This window comes from Scyliorhinus torazame, chromosome 5, assembly GCF_047496885.1.
Source record: "Scyliorhinus torazame isolate Kashiwa2021f chromosome 5, sScyTor2.1, whole genome shotgun sequence".
Lineage (NCBI taxonomy): Eukaryota > Metazoa > Chordata > Chondrichthyes > Carcharhiniformes > Scyliorhinidae > Scyliorhinus > Scyliorhinus torazame.
The window spans coordinates 272,228,923-272,242,183 of NC_092711.1; the positions used below are offsets into that span (position 1 = coordinate 272,228,923).

The 13,261-nt window shown below is 46.1% G+C and overlaps 1 protein-coding gene across 1 annotated transcript in view; it reads right to left on the bottom strand.

Annotated features, from left to right (window-relative positions):
* Positions 1-13,261, bottom strand: part of cul4b (cullin 4B) — a 128,046-nt gene that overhangs the window by 99,747 nt on the left and 15,038 nt on the right. The window contains exon 2 of the mRNA XM_072505565.1: positions 4,850-4,965. Within this exon, the coding sequence (XP_072361666.1) occupies positions 4,850-4,965 (116 nt within the window). The remainder of the gene's footprint in view (positions 1-4,849; positions 4,966-13,261) is intronic.

Consider the following 13,261-nt stretch of genomic DNA (forward strand, 5'->3'; position numbering starts at 1 on the left):
CTGGGTTACGGGGCTAGGATGGGGACGCGTGCCGAGATAGGGTGCTCTTTCAGAGGGTCAGTGCAGACTTTATGGGCCTAACGGTTTCCCTCTGCACTGTAGGGATTCCACGTTAATGTGGTTAATTTTGTGCTTGTTTTAACATAAAAGACACCTACCGGTCAGTGTTATCACTCCTGGGATGAAATATCTTTTCCTCAGTTTTACAAATTGCAAAATGTTCTGATTTCTTGATCGGGATCCTCACAAAAATTGGGGTCTTGTCCGCTATCCTAACAATGACTTTGATGAATGTGTAAATTGTAGCCAAATTTGCTGACAATACAAAGGTAGGTGGGAGAGGCTACAATGGGATATAGATTAGTTTAATGAGTGAGCATCAGTTTGGCAGATGGAGTAGAATATGTGAAGATGTGAGAAGATCCACTTTGGTAGGAAGAATTGCAGAATACTATAGTGAAGCGGGATCTGGCTGTCCTTGGACATGAATCACAAAAGGTTAGCATGCAAGGTCAACCAGTAATTAGGAAGGCAAATGGGCTGATGGTCTCAATTGCAAGGGGGAATGGAGGAAAGAAGAAAGTAAGTCTTGTCACAACTGTACAAGGCGTTGCTAAGATCACACCTGATGTACTACATACAATTCTGATCTCCTTATTTAGGGAGAGATATACTTGCATTGTTCAGTTCAGAGAAAGTTCACTAGTTTGAATCCTGGAATTAAACAGTTATCTTAAGGTTAAGCAGGTTGGACCCATAATGACTTGAGTTTCGAAGAATGAGAGAGGATCTTATTAAAATATATACGGGTTTGGGGCAGCACGGTGGCACAGTGGTTAGCATTGCTGCCTCACAGCACCGAGGTCCCAGGTTCGATCCCAGCTCTGGGTCACTGTCCATGTGGAGTTTGCACATTCTCCCTGTGTTTGCGTGGGTTTCACCCCCACAACCCAAAGATGTGCAGGATAGGTGGATTGGCCACCATAAATTGCCCCTTAATTGTAAAAAATGAATTGGGTACTCTAAATTTATTTTTAAAATGAAAATATATATACACGTATGCGGTTTTGATGGAGCTTTACTGGGTTGATGCTGAGAGGGTGCTTCCCTTTATGACAAATCTAATACTGGCGGACACGTTTTAGAATATATGTGGTCATCCATTTAAGACAGAGATGACAAGGAATTCGATCAAAGGGTCACGAATCTTTGGATTTCTGTATCCGAGAGCAATGGAGACTGAGTCATTGAAAATATTTAAGGATAAGACAGGTTCTTGAACTATATGGAGGTCCAAGTTTATGAGGAACTGGAAGGAAAAGTGGAGGTGAGGCAAAGTCAGATTAGCCACAATTGCACTGAATGCAGAGCAAGGGGCAGCACAGTGGCAAGCACTACTGCCTCACTGCACTGAGGACCCAGGTTTGATGCCAGCCCCGGGCCACTGTTCATATGGCATTTGCGCATTCTCCCAATGTCTGTGTGGGTCTCACCCCCACAACCCAAAAAAAGATGTGCAGGTTAGGTGAATTGGCTATACTAAATTGCCCCTAAAATGAAAAGAAATAATTGGGTACTCGATTTATTTAATTTTTTTTTATTTTTTTTAAAAAGAATAGCAGAGCAAGTTTGAAAGACCATACACATAGAAAATAAAGCAGGAGGCCATTTGGCCCTTCAAGCCTGCTCTGCCATTCATTATGATCATGACTGAACGAGTTCATTATCCTGATCGCACCTTCCCCCATATCCCTTGATTCCTCTAGCCCTAATTGCTATACCAAATTCCTTCTTGAAATTACACAATGTTTTCACCTCAACTACGTTTTGTGATAGTGAATTCCACAGATTCGCCACTCTGGATGAAAAAAAATTCTCCTCACCTCAATGCTAAAAAGTTAACTCCTTATCCTCAAACTATGACCCATAGTTCTGGATTCTCCCACCATCAGGAACATTCTTTCTGAATCTACCATGTCTAATCCATTGCCTACTCCTGGTCCTATTTCCCATGTTCTTATCTTGCATTGCAAGGTTATCATCTTTTCCTTCACATCTATCATTCCAAAATGTTGAGTACCCCTGAATATTCTGTTCTCAGCACTAGTAATCTTGCAATAATGTCCTCTATAATGGCCAACGTTTCATACCAATTTTCTTCAATTTGCACTACCAATTAAGTGATCTTGTTCCGAACACTGCATGCTTCAGCCTTTACTTGTGTCTTTTTATCGTTTCTCCTGTGACCCCGTTTATTGGTGCACTCATGTTTTCATACACTGCAAAATGGGAGGGTCTCCCTCTGTCAGTGGCAGGTTGGGTACAGGCGATTAAAATGAATGTGTTGCCACGGTTCCTGTTTATTTTCCAATGCCTGCCAAAGGCATTTTTTAGAGTTTGAAGGGATGATTACCCTGTTCATATGGGGATGGAAGGTGGCCAGAATTAGAAAGGTGCTACTACAGAGGGGTTTTAGGTCTTCCGAACATGTACTATTACTGGGTGGCAAATGTGGAGGAGGCACGGATCTGGGTCAGATGGGTTGACTCCCAATGGGTCAGAATGGAGGAGAGTTTGTGTAGGGGTCAGGATTGAAGGCGCTAGCAACAGCGCCGCTCCCGACGGCCCTGGGGAGATACTCAGGGGGTCCAGTAGTAATAGCTTCGTTGAGAATTTGGAGGCAGCTTCGCCAGCACTTTGGGTTGGGGGCAGGGTCAAGGGAAATGCCAATTCAGTGGAACCATAGATTTGAGCCAGGGAAGTGGGATGGAAATTTTCAGAGATGGGAGGAGAAAGGAATTAGGGCACTAAGGAGGTGCTGACGACAGGGTACAGGCAAAGGGGGTAGTATCGGCTGTTTACGGTGCTATTTTGGAAGAGGAGAAGGCACCGCTGAAAGGAATCAAGGCAAAGTGGGAGTAAGAGTTGGCAGAGGATATGGAGGAGGGGTTCCGGTGTGAGGTGCTACAGGAGAGTGAACGGCGCCACCTCGTGCACGAGGCTAATACAGCTGAAGGTGGTATATAGAACACACTTCACAGGGCGAGGATGAGCCAGCTCTTTGGGGGGTAGAAGATTGTGTGAATGTTGCCCTGGGGGGGGGTTATGGATGTAATATTACCATATCACTAATCTGCATTTTGCCTGGTCCTTTCCCTTGAACTATGTGGATTTCTCCAACTTAGCCAACCCAGCTTACTTTAAAGCCTTAGATGCAACCTTAGTTATTAAATTTGCGAGAACACTGATACCAGCACGGTTCAAATGAAACCCCTCACAGCTCCCTCCTTCCCCAGTTCTGGTGCCATTGCCCCATGAACAGAAATAAAAACAGAAGCTTCCAGTGGCAGCCATGGAGTGGGTGATCACACACAGGGCAGCTCCAGCTGCAAGATTTGGTTTGAGCTCTTTTTACCCAAAAATGGGGTAATTGCAACAGGAAAGTGCAGGTGAAGGTGTGGAGGAGACGATCCCCATGAGTGGCATGTCTGTTAGTTACCAGGTCTGGCAGAAAAAGGTTAAAGACCTGACGAAGGAATTGGAGGAGACCTGTGGCACAGTAGCAATTGGGAAGTTGGCGAATGGGGAAGGGTTGTCCTAAGTTGCAAAACCCTAAATTGACACTAAAAGGTGGGATAACCTGCACTTGACACTGGCAGGGAGGGTGCAGGTTGTAAATATGAATGTCCTGCCAAGATTTCTATTTATCTTCCAGTCCCTCACAATCTTTCTCCCGAAGGCCTATCAAGGGTGGATATGATGATATCGGAGTTTGTTTGGGCAGGCAGGACGCCGAGGGTTAGTAGGGCCTTGTTGCAAATTCGGAGGTGGGATGGGGGACTGGCGCTCCCAAATTCGTCGCATTATTATTATTCGAGGGGGCAAATGCCGGAAGGATGAGACGATGGCAGGGGCAATGGTGGGGGCATCGCTGCACCCGGAATGGGGCTATATATGGGTGGTTGAGAGAAAAGGGAGCAACCTCGATAAAAGGAATTAAGCAGATGTGCAAGGAGGAGTTGGGGTGGGAGTTTGGAGTGAAGTAATGCACCGGGTTGAATTCAACCTCCTCCTGCACAAGGATGAGCCTGATACAGTTCAAGGTAGTGCATAGGGCCCCTATGACTCGGGTCAGTGGGTGACCCACTGAGTGGGTTCGTCCTATGAATGGCAGATGTGTGCGAAGTGTGGGAGGGGGCTGACGCACCAATCCCACATGTTTGGGGGTGTACAAAATTGGACAACTTCTGGGAGGTGATGTTCGAGAGACTGCTGGGGATTGTGGGTGTGAAGCTGACACTGGACCCTTTAGTGCAGATGGGAAAGGAGGCCGGTGTTGTGGCCTTTGCCTCAGAGTGCCCTGCGACGTATATTCTGAAATTGGAGGTTGGCTGCGACATTGGGGATCGCAGCGTGGCTGGGGGACATGTATGATTTGTTTGTCGTGGGGGGGGATCTATTTTTCTTACACAGGCCAAGACAGCACAGATTAGCAGGTAAATGCATAATTTCGGAGTTCTTTTCTGCTTTCACACATACTTTTCACGAGTGATCAGGAGACGGGACCTTGGCTGATTTTCTGCTAAATCCACTAAATTATAGGCTTCAATTTGACCCTGAAGAGCTATTGACACTGATGGAAATGTACTTTACCAATACTCAGCACCTTCAGAGGGGAGGGGAAAATTATTTTGTGTCCTCTCGGGAGATGGGTAATAATACATGTAAAAGATACAAAGTTGGCAGCAAAACGTAGCAAACTAAGAAGCATACAAATCATTGTCGGTGCCTTGGTTTTCAAAATCATCTAATGCCACTACATATAAAAAACCATGCTCTGTTCTATTACCTGATAAAGTTCCTCCAAATTGTATTTGATTGAGATGCTCTTCTGAATTGCTTCGACTGCTTCTTTCAGTTTTTGCCAAGTTTCATTGGTGTAATTATCAGGTAATTTAGGTTTATCTGCAATTGAAAATGCTACACTGTATTAGAGTTCACTGGAATACGGAATCAGGAAACTTAACATAGAAAATAGGAGTAGCTCATTTGGTCTTTTGGGCCTGCTCCACCATTCAATACGATCCTAGCAAATCCTCCAACTCAATCCATACTGCTGTTTTCTCTCCATACCCCTTGATGTCTTTAGAGTCAAGAACCCTATTTATTTCCTTATAAAATATATTCAGCGACTCAGCCTTCATAGCCTTCTGCAGTAGACAATTCCACAGGTTCACCACTGAGTGATAAGATTTCTCTTATCTCAGTCCTAAATGGCCTACGCTGCACCCAGAGACTGTGACCCCTTGTTCTAGATCTCCCCAGTCAGAGGAAACATTATCACTGCATCCTTATCAGAATTCCACATGTTTCAATTAGATCCACTCTTAATTCTTCTAAACTTCAATGAATACTGACCCATTCGACCCAATTACGACAATCTGGCCATCCCAAAAATCAGCCTGGTGAATGTTCATTACACTCGCTCTATATGTTCTTTATATCCTTTCTTAGATAATGTTATTACACCCTGGGCTAGTGCACGGTCAATTCCAGCCCCACTTGGCGCAGATTCACAACACAGGTGAAATCAGATTTATTAATACCCGTGACTTTGGTTGAGGTATATTGACCACAGTCATTAGGTTTGTAAAAAAATGTAAATGTATTTGCAGTAATTATAATAGACAGGGTAGCACGGTGGCGCAGTGGTTAACACTGCTGTCTCACGGCACCGAGGTCCCAGGTTCGATCCCGGCTCTGGGTCACTGTCTGTGTGGAGTTTGCACACGCTCTTCGTGTTTGCATGGGTTTCCCCCCCACAACACAAAGATGTGCAGGGTAGGTGGACTAGCCACGCTAAATTGGCGAAATTTTTTTTTAAAATTATGACAAAAAAAGATAATAGGCTATCTACTATCTGATTCCCAACCCCCCACTCTCATACACAAGAGAGGGAAAAGGATGGTTTGAGAGGTCAAAATATAGTAAAAGGATAAGGATTTTTGATTCAGATGAATGACCTCCAGTTAATTTCTTTCTCAGGTAGGCCTTCAGTTAATTACTCTATTTTCCTTCAGCTTGTAATGATCTTCACTGCAGTCTCACAGATACAGTAGGCAACCAGCAGCAGAGAGGGGGAGAAAACACAGCTCCTCTTCCTTCGGGTGTCTAGAGGGTTCTGCCAAGGTTATCTATTTTGTTCTGTAGATTCAGGATTATTTCAAGTTTACAGCAAGGATGTGTCAGGCACTCGCTGGTTGTAGAACAGTAAAGCAGTTCTTGCGGCGAGAGAGAGAGAGAGCGCGAGTTCCTTCCCCTTCCCAAGGTTTAAACATATCTGCCAAGCTCTCAGAAAGCATCACACAGCCGATCAATCAAACAGACTTCCCCCAAAGCTGGTTTCTAACATTTACTCTGTGCCGATGAGTCTGTTTCTCCTCTCCAAAATACAAAGCCTAGGAACGCACTGCCCTGACAAGCACTCTTCTGCTGAAATGCATCCCGATTATGGATCCACAGACTAAAAATAATAAAAGTAAAATAAAAGAAATGGGAAGGACACCAAAACAGCAATACACAATATTTCAGATGTAGTCTCATTGAGGCTCTGTACAGCTGCAATAAGACATCTTTGCACCTGTACTCTCACTTTTGAATGCAGACGCTAAATTACTCTCAATTTTGCTGGCATGGAGGTTGGAGCACTGCCTCCCCAGAAGTGATCTCAGAAAACCAGACAGGCTTCATCAAGGGTCAGCCAATGTGCATCGGCTGTTAAATATTGTCATTGCCCCCATTCAAATATTGTCCTTTTCCCCCCTCTCAAAAGTCGTAACCCAATGATTGTTTCCATGGACGCTGGAAAAACGTTTGATAGGGTGGAGTGGGGATCTCTCTTTGAGATTCTTGGGAAGTTTGGGTTTGGGCAAAACTTCAAATCCTGGATTTGTTTATTGTATAGGGCCCTACTGCTAGTGTTCACATGAATGCCTTGAGCTCGGGTTATTTTCCGTTGAATATGAAAACGAGGCAGGGATGTTCATCATCTCTGCTTCTATTTGCTTTAGCAATTGAACTGCTGGCCATGGCATAAAAATCTTCCTGAAAGTGTAAGGGGCTAAATAAGAGAGTGCGGGAGCATAGGAGTCTTTCTTTGCAGATGATCTGCTTCTTTATATGATCTGCTCCCGAGGAAGGAGCAGTGCTCCGAAAGCTAGTGATTTTAACCTGGTGTTGTAAGACTTCTCACTGTCTTTATATTTATATTACGGACTCAGTTTCCACTATGGATTAGACAATGAAGCTACATAGAAGTTTTGGCTCCTTCTCTGGGTGAAAGTTAAATTTGGATAAGAGCGAATGCTGTCCAGTTAACCCCCAGGGAGGGGGGCCGATCTGGGGATGTTGCCTTTTCGCCTGGCTAGATCTAGCTTTCATTATCTGGGAATCCGGGTGGCCCATGATTGGACCTCACTCCATAAATTAAATTATGCTAGCCTGGTGAATGGGGTCAAATCTGACTTGCAGAAGTGGGATAACCGTGCCAGATTCTTGACAGGCAGGGTTTGGACCATTAACAAGGAATATCCTCACAAGGTTTTAATTTCTTTTTAAGCGTCTTGCCACTTTTCTTCTCAAATTCTTCTTCGTCAGAGTTAACAAATTAATGTCTCCTTTTATTTGGGTGGGCAAGACCCAAGGATCCAAAGGGTGTTGCTCCAGAGAAATACACAGTCACGTGGTTTAGCTTTACCCAATTGTTATTTTTCTATTGGGCTGCCAATGTTGAGAAAGTACTGGGATGGCTAAGTGATCAGAGTTCTATATGGGGGCAAATGGAGGAGAGTTCTTGGAGGGGTTCTAGTTTGGGTGCTTTGTAACTGCTTTGTTTCCGTTCTCTGTCAGATTTTCTTCGAATCAACAGCCTGAAAATCTGGAAGCAGTTCAGACAGCATTTTAAATTTAGATCTAGGTCGTTGTTGGCCCCTATCTGCAGTATTCATCTCTTTGTGCCAGTGGGCTTCAACTCAACGTTTAGGTCATGGCAGGGAAGGGGTTTGGAGACCTATTCGTCAAGGAAAGGTTACCAGCTTTGAGGAGCTGTTCGGTAAAATTTCAATTTCCTGCGCCCAACTTGTTTTGATATTTCTAGATTCACAATTATTTGCAGAAGACTTTTCCTTTGGTGCCACTGCTCTCCCTGTTGGAGAGGATTTTTATGTTTGGCTGGGTCTGGTTGGGGGGGGTTTTTATTTCAGCTATCTACGGCCAGATCCTATCAGCGAAGTCAACTCCGTTGAATGAGGTGAAGGTGAAATGGGAGGTGTGAATTGGGTCCAAATCTGGATGAGGGGGTGTGGAGTGAGGCTCTTCGTAGGGTCAATTCCATGACTTCCTGTGCTCAGCTTAGTTTGGTCCTGTTCAAGTTGGCGCACAAGACTCGTCTGACCAAGGAAAGAATGAGCGAGTTTTTTGGGGGGAGAGAAACATATGTGAGCGGTGTTCTCGGGGACCAACTAACCATACTCAAATGTTTTGGTTGTGTCCCAACTTATTAAGCCTTTGGATCTCCTTCTTCAACACCAAGTCAGAGATTCTTAATGTTGAACTGCACCTTGTCCACTGGTGGCCATTTGCAGGGTATCAGATTCACTGGTGCTGCAGACCGCGGTGAAGGCGGACATCCACCTCGTTAACAGCCCGGAGGCAGGTTTAGCTTGGTGAGAGGTCTTCTATTCCACTTAGTGCCTTGTCCTGGTTGGGTGACCTCATGGAATTTCTACATTTGAAGAAGTTTAAGTACACCATAAAGGGGTCAGGAGAAGGGGTCTTTCTAAGATGGCAGCCATTCAATTCCTTTTTTTAAAGAGTTAGTCACTGTCAATTGTTATGGGGGTTTTACTTTAATGTCGGGGTGGCTTACGGTTGGATGCGTTCTTGATTGTTGATTGTGCTCTTTTTACATTTCAACTTGGAAGCATCTGATTTATATTATACTATTTTGTTACAATGAAAAGGTTTTCACTAAAAATATTTCTCCTGGCGGACTCCTCGTACTTCACCTTAAGTGGTATCACTTCATTTGAGTTTGTATACATACATGAATGCCAGCATGTTTGATGGCTGATGTACAAGGACACTCAGGTCTCTTTATACATCACTGCTTCCCAATCGATCACCATTTAAATAATACGCTGCCATTCTGTTCTTCCTACGAAAGTGGATAACTTCACACCACCACGTTATATTGCATCAGCCATGAATCTGACCATTCACTCAACTTGTCTAAGCAGCCTTTAAGCCTCTGGCAAGTTCAGCAAATTCTCTCAGAAATACGTTCAATTTTGAAGAGAGATGAAACAAATAAAAGTGCAAGGTTTCCACAAATAACAAAACTTGGCACTGCAGAAAATCTCTTGTCAATTAAGGAGCAAAACAGAGGGTCCCTTTATGTTGAATGATTATTCATTTTCAGTCACTCCCTCCCCATCCAATCTGTTCCATTGCATTTCTAACCATTTGAAAGGCATTCACGTTTGTTAAAGGACAGCACCTCAGCATGCGTAAACCTCCAGTCTTATTACACAAGAAATACGAGAAGACGACCGTATGGCCGGTTGAGCCTGCTCCGCCATTCAACGTCATGGCTGATCTTGGGCTTCAACTCCACTTTGCACCCATTTCCCACATCCCGAGTCCCATAGACTACAAAACTCTCTCTCAGCCGAAAACGCATTCAATGATGGAACATTTATAACCCTCTGGGGTAGGAAATTCCAAAGATTCACAACCCTAGGAGTGAATTTCTCCTAATCGCAGTCCGAAATAATTGGCCCCTTATCCCGAGACTGTGCCCCCATGTTTTCGATTCCCCAACCAGCAGAAACGATCTTTCACATTACAATATAGCACCAAGGTTCAAAAGAGGAAATGGCATAAAAATCAAGTAACTGCAGGACACCAAGTTTTAGGTTTTACAAGCCTGAACATTGTTCGAGGAACGAAAGAGTGAAGGTGGGAAGTATGGGAAGTCTTGCTTACAACTCATGGAATCATAAGAGTCCCCACAGTGCAGAAGGAGGCCACTCAGCCCATCGAGCCTGCACCCACCCAAGGGCAGCAGGGTGACACAGTGGTTAGTACTGCTGCCTCATGGCACCAAAGTCCCAGGTTCGATCCAGGCTCTGGGTCACTGTCCGTGCAGAGTTTGCACATTCTTACTGTGTTTGTGTGGGTTTCGCCCCCACAACCCAAAGATGTGTAGAGTAGGTGGATTGGCCACGCTAAATTGCCCCTTAATTGGAAAAAATTAATTGTGTACTCTAAATTTATATTTTAAAGAAGTCTGCACCAACCCTCCGAAAGAGCATCCTAACCTCGGCCCAATCCCCACCCTATATCCATCTAACCGTTGGATACTAAGGGGCAAAAAAGCATGGCCAATCCACCCAACCTGCACATCTTTGGACTGTGGAGGAAACCCACGCAGACACATGAAGAATGTGCAAACACCACAGCCACCCAAGGTCGGAATCTAACCCGGGTCCCTGGGGCTGTGAGGCAGCAATGTTTTTTTTTAGCAAACATTTCATTGAAGTATTTTTGGTATTGTAACAACAACAAAATAAACAATGTACATGAAACTATAAACATAGTGCAAAAGCCGTCTCCCTTCCTTACAGGTCTCACCTTTATTAACCCTCTACTCTAAGCTAAACTAAGCCCCCCCCCCCCGCCTTCTGCTTACGATTAATTTTCCTTGAAGTCGACGACGTCCAGTTGCCACCTCCGGGCGAACCCAACAGTGACCCTCTCAAAGCGAACTTGATTTTCTCCAAACAGAGAAAGTGAACCATGTCCGATAGCCAGGTTTCTGACTTCGGGGGCTTTGAGCCCCTCCAAGCTAACAGTATCCGTCTCCGGGATACCAAGGAAGCAAAGGCTATAACGTCTGCCGCTTTCTCCTCCTGGATTCCAGGGTCTTCCGACATCCCAAAAATCGCCGCCTCTGGAATCAGTGCAACCCTTGTTTTTAACACCGTGGGCATGACATCTGCAAACCCCTGCCAAAATCCCAAGCTTCGGACATGCCCAGAACATGTGGACATGGTTCGCTGGTCCACCCTCACATTTTGCACACCTGCCTTCCACCCCAAAGAATCGGCTCATCCGGGCCACTGTCATGTGAGCCCGATGAACAACCTTGAATTGTATCTGGCTGAGCCTGGCACATGTTGCGGACGCATTGACTCTACTCAACAGGTCCTCCTATAGACCATCCTGTATTTCTCCTTTTTTAAAATATTATATATTTTTTTCCTTTCTTAAATTTAGTGTACCCAATTCATTTTTTCCAATTATGGGGCAATTTAGCATGGTCAATCCACCTACCCTGCATATCTTTGGGTTGTGGGGGCGAAACCCACGCAAACACGGGGAGAATGTGCAAACTCCACACGGACAGTGACCCAGAGCCAGGATCGAACCTGGGACCTCGGTGCCGTGAGGCTGCAGGGCTAACCCACTGCACCACCATGCTGCCCTCCCTGTATCTCTCCTCCCAGCTCCTCCTCCCACTTGTGCTTCAGCTCCTTGGTCTGCGTCTCCTCCAACCCCTAAATTCCTTGTAAATGTCAGGATCGCTCCCTTCTCCTACCCACCTTCTGGAAACGACCCTGTCCTGAATCCCCCTTAGCGCTAGGAGCGGGAAGGTGGACACCTGGTTACGAAGGAAGTTCCACACCTGCAGATACCGGAATTAGTTTCCCCTCGCCAACCCAAACTTCTCTTCAAGCGCCCTCATACTCAGAAGGCTCCCTCTATAAACATATCCCCCTTCCTCTCAATCCCTGCTCTCTGCCATACCCGGAACCCCCCATCCATACTTCCCAGGGCAAACTGATGATGATGACGGATTGGGGACCAGACCAATGCTCCCTCTGCTCCCACATGTCTCCTCTATTGCCCCCAGACTCCCAGGGCCGCCACCACCACGGGGGTGGTGGAGTACCGTGCCGGCGGGAACAGCAGAGGCGCAGTTACCAACGCCCCCAGACTGGTGCCCTTGCATGAAGCCGCCTCCATGCGCTCCCATGCCGACCTCTCCCCCACCACCCACTTCCTGATCATGGCTATATTCGCCACCCAGTAATAGTTACTAAAATTTGGTAGCGCCAGCCTGCCCTCTCCCCGACTCCGCTCAAGCCTTACCTTCCTTACTCGCGGGGTCTTGCCTGCCCAAACGAAGCCAGTGATCACTTTGTTGACCCGTTTAAAAAAGGACTGCGGAATAAAGATGGGGAGACACTGAAATGCACACAGGAATCTCGGGAGGACCGTCATCTTTACCGTCTGCACCATTCCCAGCCAGTGATAACAGAGGTGCGTCCCATCTCCAAAAATCGTCCTTCATTTGGTCTACTAGTCGGGCCTGATTTAATTTATGCAGCCGGTTCCATTGCCACACCACTTGAATGGCAAGGTACCCAAAGCTTCCCCCTACTAATCTAAACGGCAGGTCCCCCAATCGCCTCTCTTGTCCCCTTACTTGGACCGCAAACATCTCCCCCTTTTCCCCATATTTAGCTTATACCCCGAAAACCGGCCAAATTCCCCTGGAATCCTCATGATTTCTTCCATCTCTTTTATTGGGTCCGATACATGCAGAAGCAGATTGTCTGCATAGAGCGAGACGCTGTGCTCCACCCCCCCCCCCGCCCCCACCCCCCACCCCAGCCCCTTCAGGCTCTCTGAGCAATTGCCAACGGCTCTATAGCTAGCGCGAACAACAGTGGGGAGAGGGGGCATCCCTGTCTCGTCCCCCGGTGCAATCTAAAATAGTCCGATGTTGTCCTATTCGTCCACACACTTGCCTCAGGAGCCTGATACAGCAACCTGACCCAGTCAATAAAGCCCCGACCAAATCCGAACCATCCCGGTACCTCCCACATATAATCCTATTCTACCCGATCAAAAGCCTTTTCTGCATCCATTGCGATCACTACCTCCACCTCCCTTCCTTCTGGGGGCATCATGATCACGTTAAACAACCTTCTTACATTGGCCACCAACTGCCTACACTTAACAAGCCCAGTCTGGTCCTCCCCAATAACTTCCGGAACACAATCCTCAATCCTGGAGGACAACATTTTGGCCAGCAATTTGGCATCTACATTCAACAGGGATATCGGCCTGTGGGACCCACACAGCTCCGGGTTCTTGTCCCGCTGCAGAATCAGCGAAATCGTGGCCTGTGACA